General features: G+C 38.1%; 3 protein-coding genes across 4 annotated transcripts; 1 reads left to right on the top strand and 2 right to left on the bottom strand.

Moving 5' to 3' along the window:
- The first annotated feature begins 2 nt into the window (after window positions 1–2).
- On the top strand, window positions 3–3,829 carry LOC149117571 (glutaredoxin-like protein C5orf63 homolog). Its single transcript, XM_089278073.1, has 3 exons — window positions 3–178; window positions 1,072–1,128; window positions 1,864–3,829. The coding sequence occupies exons 1-3, from the start codon at window positions 50–52 to the stop codon at window positions 2,038–2,040; spliced, it is 363 nt and encodes a 120-aa protein (XP_089134199.1). The 5' UTR covers window positions 3–49; the 3' UTR covers window positions 2,041–3,829.
- LOC110040321 (superoxide dismutase [Cu-Zn]-like) lies at window positions 2,778–11,134 on the bottom strand. Of its 2 annotated transcripts, none has more exons than XM_089278031.1 (5): window positions 8,675–11,134; window positions 6,905–7,001; window positions 6,652–6,721; window positions 5,278–5,329; window positions 2,778–3,953 (listed from the first exon to the last, which is right to left on the bottom strand). In XM_089278031.1, the coding sequence occupies exons 1-5, from the start codon at window positions 8,738–8,740 to the stop codon at window positions 3,807–3,809; spliced, it is 432 nt and encodes a 143-aa protein (XP_089134157.1). In that variant the 5' UTR covers window positions 8,741–11,134; the 3' UTR covers window positions 2,778–3,806. The 2 variants fall into 2 exon arrangements, with proteins under 2 accessions (XP_089134157.1, XP_089134153.1); XM_089278027.1 differs by having other exon boundaries at window positions 5,212–5,329; window positions 8,675–11,122.
- Window positions 11,135–13,701: 2,567 nt separating this feature from the next.
- Window positions 13,702–18,582, bottom strand: LOC110040259 (superoxide dismutase [Cu-Zn]-like). The gene is made up of 5 exons (XM_089278046.1): window positions 18,215–18,582; window positions 17,746–17,839; window positions 16,716–16,785; window positions 15,699–15,816; window positions 13,702–14,009 (listed from the first exon to the last, which is right to left on the bottom strand). Exons 1-5 carry the CDS (start codon window positions 18,284–18,286, stop codon window positions 13,902–13,904), a joined length of 462 nt encoding a protein of 153 aa, XP_089134172.1. The 5' UTR covers window positions 18,287–18,582; the 3' UTR covers window positions 13,702–13,901.
- Between the last annotated feature and the right edge of the window lie 161 nt (window positions 18,583–18,743).

Raw genomic sequence — 18,743 nt, 5'->3', positions numbered from 1 at the left:
CGTCCCAGGCTCCACTCACCCACCTGCAGCTTCAGTGCATTGCGTGACAATGAGCACCAAAGTATTTCGATACGCACTTTGCTTGAAAAATGAATTCCTTTCACAATCTCTCTCTGGCACAAGACTCACACGTTTTTCAACTAAACCTGTTCTTCCAGTTCTGACCTTGTACACCAAGGTAAGTTATCAAACTTAACTATAAGTTATCAAACAAAGTAAACTGGGGATTTATTAGCTCATGTTAAATTAAAGATAAAATGTAATGCTTTTAAAAATTACAATAACTTTTATAGTGAAGATTACGAGATCGTTCTTGTGTGTAGCTTTAAAGACTGAATATCCAAAGGTTAAAACAGGAACCTGGCCCCAAAATGCTACCAAGTGCTATGACCTGAAATGACCAAATGCCTGGGGCGTGTCATTAAAGGAACCCCCCTTATTGGCAGAAATCTGAACCCTTCCAAATGCAGAGTGAGGCACTTAACAAGAACCTCAAGGAGGAGAGGTTACAAAACTGAAAAATGTAACATGACAGTTAATGAAAAACAATTGACTCATGTTTGAAAAAAAAATCTCTAAGCAATAATAGACAGCAATATAATCAGCTTAGAATGACTCAACTTAGAAGATACACCCATATGCTCAAAGTCGCCATGGTGACTATCAAAACAGGCAAGCCATGAAAACAATCTCCTCTTCTTTGACAAAGCCACAGCGAATGACATAAATTTTATAACAATTCACAGTACAATATAGTGCACAAGTGAATACCATATGAAAGATCATATATTTGAACAGCGGAGAAAGATATGAAGACATGATTGATCATTGCAGTTATGCACATGATATAAGCAGTGGTGAAAATTCAGGCCTGAAGTTTTTTCAGACTTTAATTTCACAACTGCTTAAGTCGTGTGTATAACTGCGATGATCAATGTTGTCATTTTCCAGGAATCCCAATGATTTTTTTGTTCAAATTGTTTTATAGTCAAAGTTCATTCAAATCAGACAGCCAGTAAGTTTGTAAGACTGTTTATTTCAAGATAACCTTACTCTGTCCCTTTTCCACAGCATATTTGTCCACTCTGTGATGAAGCAAAGGCTGTCCTAGAGAACTATAAACACAGGGTATGTAAAGTGTGGTTACTCTGATTTATACATTATGTTGTGATCCTGCAATACACGGAAGCCCCCTCCCCCTCGGGGGCAGGGGGGGGGGGGACTCCCATATAAAAAGGACCCTGGGTTGCTAGTCATACCTTTTAGGGGTTAAAAACGTGTACCTCTTAGATCAGTGTTCAGCCTCAAAAGGTCCACAGAGGAAGCTTTTGCAGTACCTTTAAGCTAAGGGTATTAAGCTGAGAAAAATATGACAGGAGATGTGTTGTTTTGGAATTGGTACCTCTTAGGGGTGAAGAACATTTCAAGCCATGCCCACAAAACAGAATCTTGGTACCTCTTAGGGATTCTCTTCAAAATTTTCGATGAGCAGTGCCGTCCTTTTTATCTGTGAGTCTCCTGAGGTGATAGCCCTTAATGGCATGGGTTCTTTTATATACCGGTAACTGTTATGGCTGGACTCTGGTTTAAGTGTTCCAGTTTCAAGCCCAGGAGACATGGTTGGGACTGGGTTTCTGTCAGAGGGGTGTTCTTAAGCTGGCCTGTATCAGACAGCATAAGAGTTTACTAAACTTTATCAAGGATTTCAACACATCCAGCTGCACCTTGAACTATCTTTAGCTTAGGCCAGACACCTCTTGAAACTCTCAGTATCTCTCTCTGCCAAATTTCCACATTTGTTCAAAATTATGCAATGTTTTCAATAAAAAAAATTGTCATGTTATCATATAAATTGATCTTTAGTTTCAACTTGAGGAGGTGGACATCAAAGCAAAAGGAAATGAAACATGGTTTGACAAGTACAGATATGAAATTCCCGTGTTTTATCTAAATGGATCATTTCTCATGAAACACAGAGTGAACGAAGAATTACTAGACAAGGAACTGAGAAAGTATGAAGAAGAACACAGCTGCAGTTAGTCTCTATATGAAATGGTGTTTATCATAAGATATTGTCATGACAATTCATTGCTAATGCATGAATTTTAAAAACTCAATGCCTGTGTACATTTATTGGGGTGAAAAAAAAATGATAAGAATATTAAGTCTTTGAGTGGTTTACAAAATTAATATATAACTATACTTTAGCTTGTTCCAGGCATTATTTTGATTAGTGCAGGTCTAGTTTTGGTCAACTTCACACTGTCATGGACTGTGTAATCAGGCCATAGTACACATTTTGTTCCTTGTACTATAAAGACACCACAATCCTGCTGGGAAATTCTAGCCACAAGTAATCCTGCTTGGATATTTAAAAACTCAAGAGCCTGTACTTTATTCAAAGCAGGATTTAAAAGTGTCAAGTGCAAAAGTAATTCAGTTTTCCAACAATCATTTCGCTAAGTTGTTTGTTCTTGTTGTTCAACATCTGTAATGCGATCTTGACAATGTCAAACTTCTCAACTTAAATTTGGCAGTGAAATGCAGTTTGAAAATAAGAGAATTACGACTCTTGGTTAACTTTCATGATCCTTTATTAGCATTAATCAGCTTTTGAAGTACTTGACCCTACTGGTCAAAATCTTGGGAGACTTCGGTGATATGTCAGTTTTGCACACCAGAAAAGGGAGAGCTGGGGTGTGTGTAGAGTATGGAGGACACTATCCATCTGCTAATGGAACATTCTGATCCACATTATTTTACTAGAAGACTTGACGTTTGTTATAGTTTCTACTCTTTATTATAATATTATTTCTAACTTACAAATGGTGAAGTCTATTATATACATTTTTCTGGGCCAAAGTTGTGATGCAAAAGCACATTATTTTTAAATAAATTATTATGAATAACTGTACAACTTATAAATAATACAAAACAGTCTTTTTCTAACTCTTCACTGTACATGGATCTCACAATAATCCTTATCAAAGCACAGGGTTGTTAAACATAACCAGGTACTGGCAAAATTAGTACCATTTACTTGTGATAGTCATTCTGCTGGGTTATTTGCTGTTAGAAATAGGTTGGCAAAATCAGGCCCATACTTATTACTAACTTCAGGTTTTTGTGATAACCCAGGCAACACTTTTAAAGTATTGAAAAAATGCAGATGCCTGTGGTTTGACCACCAAAGTGCAACATTGCAAACTTTGTAAATATATGTGAACTTAGATCAAAAAGGTGTATATGTCACAGTACATGTTCATTATGTCATTCCAGAAAATATCCATACCCCTCGCACAGGAGGTTTTTTGGACTAGGTTCTTAATGTCCTTAAAAAAGTTTGGCCTTTTATAACACCACCCTGGGATTTTCCAGTAGTTCTTTTGGATATTTTCTGGAGCCACACATTTCAATTTTGTGATTTCTTTTCCAAAGTGGTCATCAAATTGAAGGAAACCATATTTTAATTAAATAATACTTTACTCTACAGTAGGAAAAAATGGCAAAAAGCTCAAATATAAATTTACCAAGAAGGAGGAAAGACGGCCTAGAAAGATTACAAAGAATTATGAACAAATTGTGTTGTCAACTTTTAAAAATGTTTCTGGTGATTTATTCAGGATGGACAATTCATGACACTGGTTCTTTTATATAACTGTTATGGCTGTGTTCTAAATCCCGACTCTACTAATTTGATAAAACACCTGATAAATAATTATTGTCTAGAAAATAAGACATTTAGAACCTAAGCTAATGTGGTTTTAGTACTCATAGTAAACATTATGCAACATGCACAACTATCATTAAAGAGAATCATCTTGCAACATTTTGATATTTTCTGAATGTTTGGTAATTCCAATGACACCACAGGCCAAGCAAGATCCACTATTTCCAGTTGTGAGGCTCAGTTCGTGTCCTCCTGTCCCAAGATCATCTACTCCTGCACAAACCTGTGAAGCAAACATCCTTACTGAAGCTTACTTTTTACTACAAACAAACACACAAACAAACAAGTTTTCCAGACAACTGTCTTTAACAATTTTGATTGTGTGAATGAACAGCAAACTACCCTAAACAACTTCTCTTCACAAGGTTTCATTTGCTTATGAAAAACTTAATAAGACAATTTTTTTGACAAATTCTCCTTAAAGCCACAATACTCTTGTGTGCAGTGGAATTATTTTAAATTTTAAATCCAAGTTCTTTATTCTTTCATCAATAACTTTTTTGGGTCATGCAAATGAGCATGTTTTACCATTTGACAAGTTCTATCTTGAGAACAATCTCCTTGCAGTAGGATATAGTTGTCAAGGAACAACTTGCCAAATCTTCTTAATGAGCCTCCTAATGTATATGTGAAGACCTACTTGTGTATAACTTCATACAGACCGAGATTAACTTCTTTCAAGTAAGGCTGGTTTGGTCCAGTTTGATTTTAATAATAAGCAATCCCAAGGCCCTGTTGGGGTGAAATTCTGAAATGCCAGGACACTGAAACAATGTGGGGTCTGATAAAGTGGCAGCCAGTATGACAAATGAATGTAACAAACTTATGAAATTGCAACATGGAAAGGTTTGAAATTCAGACAAGGATTGGATATGCTTAACCCCGCTTACAGGACCTCAGCCATGCATCACTCTGTACAACTGGACATTACAAACGTCATCTGTGTAAAAATCACTTCAGTCTATTACAGTATTGTACAATTACTTGTAACCCACTAGTCAATGAATGATGAACAAGAGCATTCTGGAGGGCGGCATAAGGTTTTATGGTGATGCTTTTTGGTGTGGTTTTGCAGAATTTTTTTTTAACTTGCAGTATTGCAGTTTTATAAGACTAAGCGGTTTGCAGTTTCGTAATGTATTGCTGATTTAGTTGAATTGTGACCAACTGCAAAAAAATGGGTGTTTCTGAGCTTGTGTTTGGGATATTTGAGCCTGAAAACTAGCATCTTGATAAATTTTCACAAGTATGAAGTATGAAGTATTGATGACAGCATTTAGCACACTTGTAACTATGGTTTTGGTATTTTGGTAAATTTTGATGCAGTATTGCAGATTTTTTTGGACATTTTTCTACCCACTTTTGCAGTTTTTGGACCCCCCTTACACGACCCTCATTCTAATATTTGGTTCCCAGATCATGAGCAGTCAACTTTGCAGTACAGACTGCTTAACAATAAATTTCAAGAGGAAAATACTGACCTCTAATGTGCGACCTATTACTGAGTGTTCCCCTGTTAGTGAAACAATGTTATCAGTAATGTTCACTTCTGCCTGGCCTTGACTGTCAGCTTCAATGTTCCCAAGGTCTCCTGCATGTCTATTATAAAAAAACAAAATGAATTTAAATAAATAACTTACTTACCCATGACAGTTAGTGTAAAATGAATTATAAATAGATTCGAACCCCTATTAAGCGGCCACCTATTAAATGGCCACCCCTATCAGGCAGCCAGCCCCTTTGCGGCCACTATCCATTTCCCCAAGGGTGGCCGTTTAATAGGGGTTGAAATGTACAGTCAAACTTCTGGTTGCGACCACCTCTCATAAGCAGCCACCTCTCCCCAGTAACCAGTTTTCCAAAATACCAAAAGTTTCCAAGTAAAATAACTACATTTTGAGCCTCTTGTAGGCAACCACCTCTCGTAAGCGACCACGGCCACTTTTAGAGCTAAAAGTTTGAAATTCTCCTTTGTTTTTTGTAATAACCTCCCGTAAGCGACCACTTGACAGATAATAGAGCGGAAATTGGACAATAAGGTGTGGTTGTAACCTTATCGCATTCCTGGATAGTACAAGAGATGGAAATTTCTCAATAGGAAATACTGGATTTTTTCTCAAAATTCACTTTTCACCAGAAAAAAAGCATTAAAAACATGGGGTAAGTCTCTGCAGTTACCATGTATGGGACAAAATTTTGAGGCAACATGGTCTAAGCTCTCATAAGTGACCACCTCACGTAAGCGACCATCTAGGCTTGACATTTTGGGTGGTCACTTGCGGGAGGTTTGACTGTAACTGCACAAAAATTGTTTTTATTCAACATAAATTATGAAAAAAATAATGAAATAATTGTAAAAAAATTTTAATATAAATTGATAATTTTTGTAAAATGTAAATAATAAGTTTCCTGATTGAATTAGAATTTGGAGTGTTGAGTTTTGAGGAAATTGTAAAACCAGAAACCCTCCGAGCAAGGATGAGAGCCAAAACAGCTCAACCTACAAATGACTGACTAGGTCCAGGATTTGAATCTGGGCCACATTTTGAGGAGCTATGCCATGGTTTTGTATCTTGAAAAGTTTAGCCAAAATTTTTCAAGTTTTTCCATTGTAATTCATGTCAATCTTCTCCACCCTTAACCATCCTTGTTCCCTTATGGTTTAATATTATCTTGTTGGTGATTTTCTATCAACAGTAAAGTAATATTTTCAGGTTTCCTTCAGTCTAAAGATAATATTTTACATGCCCAAAATAACTGAAAATGCTATGACTGAACTTCCCTTAAGAGTGCTGAGGGCTCTATTACCACAGTACCATTCCTGCATTCTTTCCACTAATAACTGAATGTATACTTATAAGTTAATTTAAGGCTGCTGTCACCAAGTAAATTGTATATACATGTCCTACTTTTTTCCTTACCTGTCTTCATCTTCTGGTCCTCCATGGCTTTTGTTCAGTGGATTAAAGTGAGCCCCAGCACTATTACAACCTAGTAGATAAAAAAAAAAATAATAATAATAATAATTTTATGCTGCCCCACGAACAACATACTACTACTACCAACAACTTACAACACCAGCGACAACAACAACAAAGTACCCTGAGAAACTAAGATTATCGAAAATGTGCGACAAAAATACCATCAAAGATCACAGAGAAACATATTAACAACCTTGTGATATATCCCCAAATTCTAGAATATGAATGCCATGATGCCCTTCTGTCAGTCCTTGTAACACTCCTGTGATTACACACGGCGCACCAGGATACTAGAAATAAAATTTACTTATCAGTCATTCCTAGCCATATTTAAAAGGATCTAAACAAAGGATTCTTCAATAGACCATCCCAGTTTCTAGTGCCATCTTTGTTGGGAGGGACAAACACAATTAATGTAAGGGAACTGTTAGATGTTCGATATCCTAACAATTCAAGGATGATTAACATTCCCACATTTTTATGACTTAAAAGTTAAAGATACCCAGGAAAAGATTTTAAAAATTAACTTTGAAGGACAAAGCTGTGTCTAAGAAGCTGAGGAATCACATATTCAAAATTTCATTGCAAAGGAAGACTTCATTTTACAGACAAATGCAGGGTGCAAAGAAAAAGGGTAAGGGGTCCGACATTTGAGTGTACAATTTAACAAAACTTTGTAGAGTGTCCCCCAGGACAAAGGTCCAGGGTATGAAAACTTCAAAAACACGGAAACCGTAACACTGTGGCTTAATTTTCTTGGGATGCTAGTTCAGTAAATTCCTTTATCTCAAGACATCATTTGGTATTCAAATTTTCTGTGATTTCTCTGACATACAATTCTCCACTATTCAAGTTTGCTATGTCCCCCCCCCCCCCCCCCCCCCGCCACCCAAGCAAGAAACCATCAAAGGGCCTTAAGGCTGCTGTACACTAGCTGATTTTTTGTCATAGACCTGCAGATTCTTTGTCGGAGTCAAATCGGGTTAAAATTCGTCGGGCCATCAGTGTGCCGCACACTAGCCAATTTTTTGTTGCGACTAACCACGTTGACGCTTGGGACCGAGTCATCCAAAATCAAGATGGTGCCTATTCCACTCACATGACTCTTATGACATTTCCTAATTGGTTGAGGCACACACTAGCGGACAAGGCCCGACAAGATGTTTTGAGATCTAGCACTGTCAGATATTGCCCGACAAGCCCCGAACTTGTCACAGACTTGTCTGAATAGACCACACACTAGCCAACAAATGAAGATTTTTTGTCGGCCGACAAAAAATCAGCTAGTGTGCGGGGGCCTTTAATTGCAGCGTCAGCAAGAGTCAGGACTTCACTAGGGCAACCTGTTTTATTGCCAAGTCACAGAGAATGTGATAGCACAGTCACTTAAATTATTAATTTCAAGAGGTTTTGTTTTAATTTTTTCTCTCTATACAAAAGTTTTCTCCAAAAAAATAAAACCTAAGGATATTTTAGTTAAAATATCCAATTTCGTTCTGTATGCTCAAGTGTTTATTGTTCAGTGGGATTTTATGGAGGCACATTTTCCACGCACTTGCATTGACAACTGACCGTTCAAATGTAAACAGAGTTTGATTGTAAATATGAGTTTGACTATTTTAAGCATGTGGAACATAACCGACGGAGACCAATCTCTACCTTAGTTAGGTGACAATTACTGTAATAAAGGATACTGAAATGCCACCATTCACCAAATTAATTAAGCTCATGACAGCTGGATCGATCTCACACGCATGATAAGATAACGTTGTTTAAGCTAATTATGTGGATCAGTATTAATTTCAATTTAACTTCCTTGTGGAAATATTCAAATAGTCGATTTCAGAACAGAGACGACCTCTTCAACAGCTTTCTTCCGAAACAGGAATAATTGACAACCTGTGTGTACTTGTGTATACTACACGAAGCAGTTCTGTTTAACCTACTTGAAACGAAGGCTTACCTCTTGTAAGAACGTAATCGATCCTTGAACATCACTGCCAGCTAAGTAACAGACTGCTCGAGCCATACTTGACAAGCATCAGAGGTATTTGTAAAATATATATTATCAGTTCAGCTTCAGTCAAGACCGCAAAAACAACAACTTTCAACTTTGACGTCTCGAACGCGCGCGAAAGACAAACACACCGCTGACACAAAGAACTGCCCCTCCCCCGAAGGTATAGCCACTCCATTCCACGTACATTCGGGCCATTACTGTTAGCCTCCTTGGCAGAAATTAATCTTTCTCTTAGGACTCTGGGAAAAAGTGTGTGGTCCGTGAGCCAAGAGTCTCGGCGATGGTCATCAACATTATCGGCGGGGGTGGGTGGGAAAGACAGGGGGGTGGGACTCCGGGAGAATACGGGGCGAGAGAGGAAAGGGCGGGAACCTTGAGAGAAATGCAAAATACTAATTTCTGTCATTTAATAAACGCTTAAATACTTTCAGAAACAGGAACCCCAATTTTTTCTTTACTTCCACTTTAATAGCATATTTTGAGACTTCTGGGCGAAAATTCGCCCTTAAAAACTGAGGCTTACTTCCAGTAAAATTGAAACCACAAGGTCGGGAGTCGGGAATGCAGGTGTAGGAGTTCTGACCCCCTGTTTCCCTCCCCCCCACCCCCGCCAAACAACAACATTGCTTGGAGGGGTGTTTAGTACCAAATCAAAACGTGAGGGGCATGTGGAAATGGGTTTTAGAAGGTATGATGTATGCAGTTGCTTGGAAGGGGAGAACGGGTTTTGTCTGGCTTCAACAGCAGATTTAATGCAGTCAGTTGTGCTCATTTTCCCAGATACCACATGACTAAATGTTTGGAACAACTGTATGGAAATTTCCTGGGAAGTCTGGAGATTTGTTGAAAACATTCAACTGAAAATTCTGGAAATTCCAGTAGAAAAATCAAATAGAATCAAAATTTCTGGTGAGAAATTTCCAAAAATTTGGGTAAACAAGATTGGTTAGTCCTCCTTTCTGGAAATTCCAGAAAATGCTGTTCCATTCATCCCTGGAAAGTTAAGAAAATTCTGACCAGAATTTTTCATCATCATTATTAGCCTGTCCCATGCCAGGCATTTGGTTAGTCGAGGGGCAGTGCAAATACAATGGAAGAAAAAAAGGCAGGTATTGAGAGAAATGAGTTGTACTCCTCACTTATTTTTTCTCTTCCTTTTTTTTCTTTTCTTTTCTCATTTTAGCACTGTGTCTGCCCCCAACTAACCAACCACCTGGAACAAGTTAATAATTATTGGTCTTACGGTTACAGACTGAGGTACTATAATAAGCAGACCGTATATAAGAAAGAGCATGGATTGTGTGTCAAAGCAGTTTCTTTAAACACAGGCATAAAAGCCACTTGTGTAAGCTTCAGGCCATTATTTAAAAACAGGCCAACTTTGCTTCAAAGGACAGAGGATATCACTTTACATGATCTTTCAGTGTTCATATCAGCCCTTAGTATCCATTACTCAAACCATAGTTTGCAAGTCACATCAGCTTTAAAATTAACCTAGCATAAAACTGTTGAATGATGGAAATTTATGAGAACCTTGTAAGAGATATTTTTACCAGGAAAAAACAACCCCTCAGGAACCATGGAGACGGAAGGGCTGGTGGAGCTATTAATAGCTTGGGTTGACACTTCGGTGGTTTAGATGACAAGGATAATGTATGAATTTTGCAACAAGAAAGCAACAAAATGGCAAAAAAGTGACCCCTAAGAATGCTTGTTTGTCCTGGCCAGATTTTTTAGCCCTACCAATTAATAGTCTCTGCAATCCCTACCCTAGCCTGCAAACGCAGATGTATTTCCAGCTGTCACTTGTCTCTGCCAAAAATAACAGCATTATTTTTAGTGGAAACAAGCGACAGCCAAAAATATCTCTGCGTTCGCAGGCTATCCCTGCCCCTAAATAGAAATAATTTGCAACTGGTGCCCGTTTTATGAAGCTCGATGTGGCGTAGAAATTTTCGTAGAGCTCTACGACTCTACGCTTTCGTCACCAGTCTCCTACGTGTTGGAAAGATACATTACCTCTCCTACTTCATAGCTTTTACTGTTGTTGTGTATTGTTACTATGGTTACCTGCCTATTTTGTAACATTTGATTTCAATTTGTAGCATATTCCTCACATATATCTCATATATATTAAAGTGCCATTAAAGTGTTATTACGGTTTACAGTGTTATAATCGTTTTCAATTTAAAAGTCTGTATTGAGTTTACCCTCTACCATCTACATGTATGCTCTACGCTCTACGGTTCTATGTATGAGCGTGGAGGCTAGAGGCTTACAGTTATTGTAGCAAATATTAAGATGCGTGGGGAATGTTTAGTGTTACTACAGTTTACAGTGTTTTAATATTCTTTCCAATGTACAATTCTGAATTGAGTTTACTCTCTACGCTCTACACTGTATGCCCGGGCGGGGGGGGGGGGGGCGGCGGGGTACTCCCTTATATGGGCTATATAGGTATGTGCGGCCCCAAAAGGTATGGTTTTTCAGCCGTTTTGGTCATAAATAGGGTATAGATTTTAGCTGATCTTGGTCATAAATAGGGTATGGTCTTTGCATTCTAGCCTTCACATGGGTAAGTTTTTAAGAAGCCACTTTTTCATCATTATCGAAAAGAAAAACAACAAAAGCCCTTCACAAATTATGTTTATGGTAACTTAACATTGGTCTGAACTAGGGAACCAATCATACCGCAGGTCTGAAACAGGGTTTTGACTTGAGGGTTAGGTCATAAATAGGGTTTCGAATTTTTGGTCAGGTCATAAATAGGGTAGGGAATATTGCAGATTTTGGTTACAAATAGGGTAAGGGTTTTGGGAAGTGGGCCGCACATCCCAATCAATTTTTCTGGAAGTACCCCCCCAGCCACCGAGGCTTTATGTTCTACCATCTACATTCTACTCTCTACGTTCTACCAGCTACTCTCTTCAATCTACGCTCTACACTCTACCATCTACCCTCTAAGTCCATCTACATTCTACGCTCTACCAGCTACTTGCTCTACACTCTATCATCTACCGTCTACCCTCTCTCTACATTCTACCAGCTATTTTCTTTGATCTATGCTCTACGATCTACCCTCTAAGCCCATCTGTTTGGAAGGCTTTAGGAATTTGTAATTTTTTAATTTTTTAAAAATTTTTTTAAGGAGGACTAGTGAACAGCACATAGGAAGACTTCTTGTAGTTGTAAGCTTTTTCGTTTTTTTTTTTTTTCTCTGGGACTTCTTCAGGGAATTATTTCAGCGTGCCTAAGTTTAACCTCCCATGGAAGTGAATAACTGCTGAAACATGCTGTAAACGGACGTTATAAGAAATGCCTTAATGCACATTGTCATATTTTTCGGGCCATACGATTAGCGCTAACCGTATTGCGTGTTGTTATATTTTGGGGGCCATATGATTAGCGCTAACCGTATGGCCCCCAAAATATAAAAAAAGTTAAAAGTAGAAAAAAAAATTTAAAAAATATTACAACATTAACACATTAAAAAAGACATTTTTTGTTTTGAAGGGTTTCCACAGAAATCCTATTAGAGTTTCTTGTCTCTATAGCAAGACTGATCATATCAAACTTACGTACTATGTTACTAACGAAAGTAGTATTTCGTTTCTTGATTATTTCTTTACAAAGATGCTAATTTTAGCACTCAGCAGTTTTCTACCTATCAAAAGCCACTAAATAAGTATCTGTACATTCCCTTTGAGTCATTTCATCCCGAGAGCAACAAGAGGGCCTTGATTAGAGGCGAACTTACGTGTTTAACGCCTTTAGCGAAATGCAAGAAATTCTGGAAGTGCCTCCAGCTTCGCGGTTACCCAGTTGGGTTTTTACTTCCTTTATTCAGGTAGGTTAAATACATTAACAGAACTAAATGGCTTTTGCTAAAATGTAAATCACGCAACAGTAGAATGGTAGTCTTTAAATCTACATTTAACTGTAGTCATGCTAGCTGATGTGAAGGACATTTTGTTAAAGTGTACTCAAAAAGTGCAAATACTTAGGTCATGTGACTTGCTTGGTGGATGTTTTGTGACCACATGGAGATGTTGTTTACTAGTTTTTAGGGTCGTAATTCGTCGTAGAGATTGCTGTTCATTTCAAGTTCGAAATAATGGTTTAACTCAGAACCACTAACATCAAGCTGGTTATCCAGAGACATTTACCAGACTTAGACTGTATTGCTAGTTTTTAGGGTTGTAATTCGTCGTAGAGATTGCTGTTCATTTCAAGTCCGAATAAATGGTTTAACTCAGAACCACTAACATCAAGCTGGTTATCCAGAGACATTTACCAGACTTAGACTGTATCTTGTTAGTTATAAATGTTCTACTACTTTAGTATATTTATGTAAATAGTATGTTTTTGGGGGGCCATACGATTAGCTCTAATCGTATGGTTCCCCAAATATAACAACATGCAACAACATAAGCATTAAGGTATTTCTTGTAACGTCTGTTTACAGCATGTTTCAGAGAAACTCGTACTCGCAACCAAATATTTTTTACCCCTCTACTGGTTTCTTAAGGCTCTAAGCTAGTGTAGAGAGTAGTCAAAAATTCTTGAACTAATAAACTCGTAAATATGTAGAGCATAGAGGCTGAGCATACATCTAGATGGTGGAAGATGGAGTGTAAGAGCTTTAAGAGTGCAGCACGTTGACTGTAGATGGAAGAACATATAGCGTAGAGCATAGAGCATAGTCAGGGTAAACTAAATACAGAATTGTACATTGAAAACAATTATTAAAACAGTGCAATCCATAATAACACTCAACATTCCCTAAGCGATATAATATTTGCTACAATAACTATACACCACTACACCTCTACGGTGTACGCATATGTGAGAGAAATGGAGCTTAAACATTCAAAACACTACCGTAGAGTCGTAGAGATCTACGAAAATTTCTACGCCTAATCGAGCTTCATAAAACGGGCTGGGTATAATAATTTGCTGCACTGAGAGGCTTATTCACCATTTCATCAGTCTTTAATCGTGATTCTTCCACAAGCTCAAGGACAAGTGAAAACATTACAAAGTGAACTTTTAATGACTACATCATGTCTCTTTCTGGTTACTTCAGACTTTAAGTCTAGTTATTACACACTTTCATGCTTTAGTCCCTCCAGTCATCTGATGCACTGCAAGAATCGGCCAAAGAAGCTCTTTACTTAGTAATGCCAATTACTCCACAGGCCTGGCGAGGACCTGCATTTCCAGTCTTCAGGCTTTCATTGTCACCACCTTTTCCCAAGTCATCTTGCTTGGCATGAACCTGAAAATTGAGCCACAAGTTGATAATGATTAAAAAGGCTTTGAAAACAGCCTGCTTCTGACACATAACAATCCAAAATTAATATAGTCCTCAGTAGTAGATTTAGGGGAGGTTCTGCTACAGTTGTTCTTTCACTTTCTGGAAAAAAAAATGTCAGTAGTGAACCACGAGTATAAAATTTCCCCTCCCACTACTTTTCAAGCAAGATATACCACAGCTCTAGTACAATCAACTTGTATCTTTTGACGGCCTCTTGTGTACAGGCTTTACTTTGATTGCACAAGTGATAATAATTTGCAGACAAAGTGTGCCACCTATGAAACAGCAGGGTATCTGAAAGGTGATTAAGTCAAGTCTAATAGATTGAACAATCTTGCTTAAGTGCCTCAATCAATAACACACATTCAAAGGGCAAATCTCAGTATTCAAATAACACACTGTTTCTGGACTTCTCTTCAACTATTAATTTTTTTGCTAGTAATAAATTCATTTAAGTCAACAAGCCAGCATGAGGCCTTCAAAATCTCAGGGTTTTCAATAAGAATCAGAGTAGATGGCAAAACTTCAGTAGTGGACAGTGAAGGTACAACTCGAGCAGAAGGCATGACCTTGGGGTGGGGTGTACAGGAGCATGCATGGAGATTCTTAAAATTTGGACTTCTTAAAATGCATTTCTGCATTCTGGGGCAAATATATGCATAATTATAACAAGTATTAATCTGGCCGGGTTAATTCTTGTTGATCTGGTGGCTGTGGAATGGCCCTGAGGCAGTTTGTTTCAAGTTCTTGACGAAATCAGTGGAACAGGTAGCAGCTGTAAAAGTTGATGCAGCCTTACTCCCAGATGCAACAGCAACTTTAGGAGTGTCTGTTGTTGACGCTTCTCCTAACCATCTGAATCAATTAAGCCCAATAAAATAAAAGATTAGTTTCTTTATACCCTGGGTGCACGGCAGTTTATGGCCCCATTTGTGGCCACAGAAACCAGTCAGTGAGAGAACAAAGCGACAGATAAATAAAATATAATTTTGTTTTTTGCTGTCCAAAGCAACAAATAAATATTAAAATGATCTGGATGTGACAAATAAATGAAACATATTTTTTTTTAAGATTAGCTGACTGAAAAAAAAAACAAAAAAAAACTCAGGACATACTTGTCTCTTTACGCTGTCGCTTTTGTGGAGGTTAAAAACCTCCAACAGAGTTGTTTGCCTCTTTGCGGCAGACATCCGATGTGTAATCAATTCAAATTTTGACAAAACTCAAACTCCGCGAGGTGGACATGATCATGTCATGCATGACTGATTTTCACATGTGGGTAGTTGTATTGGGCACGCATTGTGCAGGTTTCATCCCGAGGTTATGCATAAAGGCCAGGCTGCTCATCGCAACTGTTTTTGAACGAAAGAAGAAACAAACATGAGTCATGCTGCTAATTACTCGGAATTCAGGCAACTTTCTTTTGTGTTTTATGAATAAATGTTGGCCAATCCAAGCATTGTGTTTTGTAGAAAAATGTTTCATGCCATTCGTCTCATTTGACGCAAGTTCCCAATCAAAGTAGACAGCGAAATCATGTGAAGTAGCCAGCAAATTTCACTGGCCACCAGCCCTTATTGAAAACCCTGAATCTCCCAAGGTGAATGAAAGAAAACATGTTACAGGTAGTGAGGAGAATTGATCACATACCACAATTGTGCGTCCAAGAACAGTGTTTGGTCCTTTAAGAGTAACAAGTTTGTCCGTTAGGTCTACTTTTGCTTTACCATCAGCCCCTGCTGTGATGTTGCCAAGGTCCCCATAATGACTGTATGTAAAGATACAAAAAAGTGATAACATTACAATATTAATTACTATCAAACAGTTAGGAATTCAGGGAACATTTCTAAAACAATTGACCAAACCATAAAACATGGCATATTCTTTTAAAGCAAAGGTGCCTGTTAAAATGCTTTACACTTGTCAATATGAAGCCACAATAACTTAGCAATACTGTTACCAAAAATGGAGTAACTTTTTGAAATTCTTTAGGATATTGCAGAGGAGAACATTCAATTTGATATCACCTAAATTCAATTTCAGTATATTTTTCTCAGATGGCCTCCTGCAAGAAAGCGTGCTGATACATAGGCATATTCATAAATAGGAAATCTTTACTAATTACAAGCATGCAAAGACATACTGTGTGGGATGAAATTTTTGTGGGATCCAATTTTTGCAAATTTCGAAGATTAAATCCCCTGAAAACAAACTCTGGCAAACAAAAATTAAGCAGAAAATTACTTCTTTTATTTACATTGCTGAATTTCAATGGAAGTGGTTGCAAACAGTGTCACGAAAGCGACCACATGGCTTCCGTTTTTGTTACTTTCAAGTACCACACATGAAATCCGTGAAAAATTATTCCCAGAAGTAAAGTCTGAAATCCAAATAATTGGCAAAAATTTGTTCCTGTAAAACTCAAAAATCTAAAGTCTGCGAAATTAAACTCCCGCAAAAATTTCATGCTACACGGTAGACATTTTTTATAATGGGTATAAGTTTTACTTGCTGTCTTATCCTTTTAGAAAACACTTATTTTTAATTTAATTAAAAGCTATTAAAGATCTTAGAGCTTTAGTTTAGGTATTAAGTTAGCATTTTTGAATATGTTTATAATACTAGTGCTATACCAATTTATTTTACAATAACTGGAGACATTGTTACCGTATTGCATCATCTGGACCTCCATGAGTTTTACCTTCGGGATTAAAATGGGGGCCAGAACTTGTACAACCTGAAAATGAAAACAAACAGATAGTCCGCTATATGTTTAGCATAATGTGGTAACCCTAAACATATCATTTACTCCTCTTTCACTATTGAACCATCAAACTGTCCTCGTAGCTGTCATCCTACTCACACCCGCTTTCAGTGTTACCTGCATAGGTGTCATCTTTGCACTAACTTTTGACACGCAATCTTTCAACATGCCATCTTTCGACATGCTATTTAAATAGCTAACAGATTGTTAAACTGTGAAAGTGGAATTTTTCCAGTTATGATAATTACTGTTCCCAAATGGCTGAGGAGGATTGTAGACTTTGAATGTTTCCAGCTGTATGGGATAATTCCAACGATTTGTGTGTAGTCCATCAGCTCTCAATTGTGACTTGTGGTCGAATTGGGTTGTTACCGCTTTTAGTATTCGAAAGATGTAAACATTCAAAACAGTCATCTCTAATAGTGTGACTTCTTGATTTTGGTTGTCATGTGACTATCTGTACGTATGTACGTCCGTCTATCTGTCCGTACCCCAAACCCCCTTCCTTGAAATATAGGAGAGTAGCACCACTACTGTAGGTACATCTTTGATATTGGACATCCATGTTATGATTAATTGACAGCTGTCAAAGCAAGGTATTCGCTGACCAGTATCATGTGACCTTATCGCAGGCTCAGATCAAGAGCTCATCAAGGTCGCGTGTAAGCAGTCGAAATGTCGCGATCTACATCTCAAGTGACTACATCGTGAGACTAACGATAATACACTTAATTATTGCATCTACCACAATGAACAACAACAACCTTTTCCTCGATACAAGTTTATGTTCCACCATTTTGGTTTTGTTTCTTGAAAATTTTCATCCCAGTCGACCACGCTGAAATTTCCCATATGAACAGACCACAAAATTTGTCCCAGTAACTGAGCCAGCACAGTTACCGGGCTCACATGAAGAGGCCCTCAGAACCCTACCATTTGTGCCATCTCCAAACTGGTGAACGTGGAATCCATGCAGTCCAGGTGTAAGACCCTCCACTTCACCAGTAATCTTGCACACATCTCCATCCTGTAAGAAAATTTGGGGTTAATCACTGTTTTTCAGACTCGGGCCTGTTGATCAAGGGATAATGTTTCTCTGTTGTAAAATATCAACGTCATGGAAACAGTGTGGACCGATGAGGGTGTTGCCCAATGTAGATGATGCCCCAGTTGCACGGAAGCAAAAGTAACACATGAGAAGTCTCACTGACTTCAGGAAACGATTTAAATGATTTATCTTTACTTGAAAAAAACATTTAAAGCTTCATTTCCCATGCTGTGAGTTATTTTACAACTTTTTTAACAGCTTAAAATATTTAGCAAAGATCTGATCGTAAGAGCGAATGAATTCACTATTCACGCACATGTATTCACTCGTCCTCAGGCAATACTAACAACTTACCTGCTCAAAGTGGATCACACCTTTCACAGGGCTATTGTTGGGTAATAAAACGCAAACTGCCTTCAGTGCCATAGCTAGTTCTGAATTTCTTTACGACTTCGAACAGCTTGAACCCTTTTCTCTGCAGCAATATGCCAAATCAGCACGTGATCTTCTTGTCAAGCTCACAGAGGAACCTGGGAAAACGCTTGAAGGAAAGCGTCAAGTCATCGCGCTTTGTTCCAAGGTTGTTACACAATAAACAGGAGTATTTTCTTATTTCACTCTGTCGCTTCTTTCAGCTCTCTTCCAGGCGTTCAGTTAGTTTGAGAGAAGCGCGAAAACACAGCGGAGCGAAAAAGGGAGAGAGTCTTTCTTGGTGCGAGGAGCGATCGAAGACGGGAGGTTATCAGCATACCAGCGGAATGTGGCATTCCCTGCGTTACAAATACGTCAATAAACGGCCATATATTGAGCCTGGGTCGCCTGCGGTTTTGATCTTCTGCGCTACGCAATTTCTAGCCTGAAAGGGCCGAGAAGAAACTGGCTG

This window comes from Orbicella faveolata, unplaced genomic scaffold (genome assembly GCF_042242905.1).
Source record: "Orbicella faveolata isolate gen_17 unplaced genomic scaffold, um_ofav_v1 contig_12, whole genome shotgun sequence".
In the NCBI taxonomy this organism is placed as follows: Eukaryota; Metazoa; Cnidaria; class Anthozoa; order Scleractinia; family Merulinidae; genus Orbicella; species Orbicella faveolata.
This window is presented reverse-complemented; position numbering and strand designations above follow the sequence as displayed.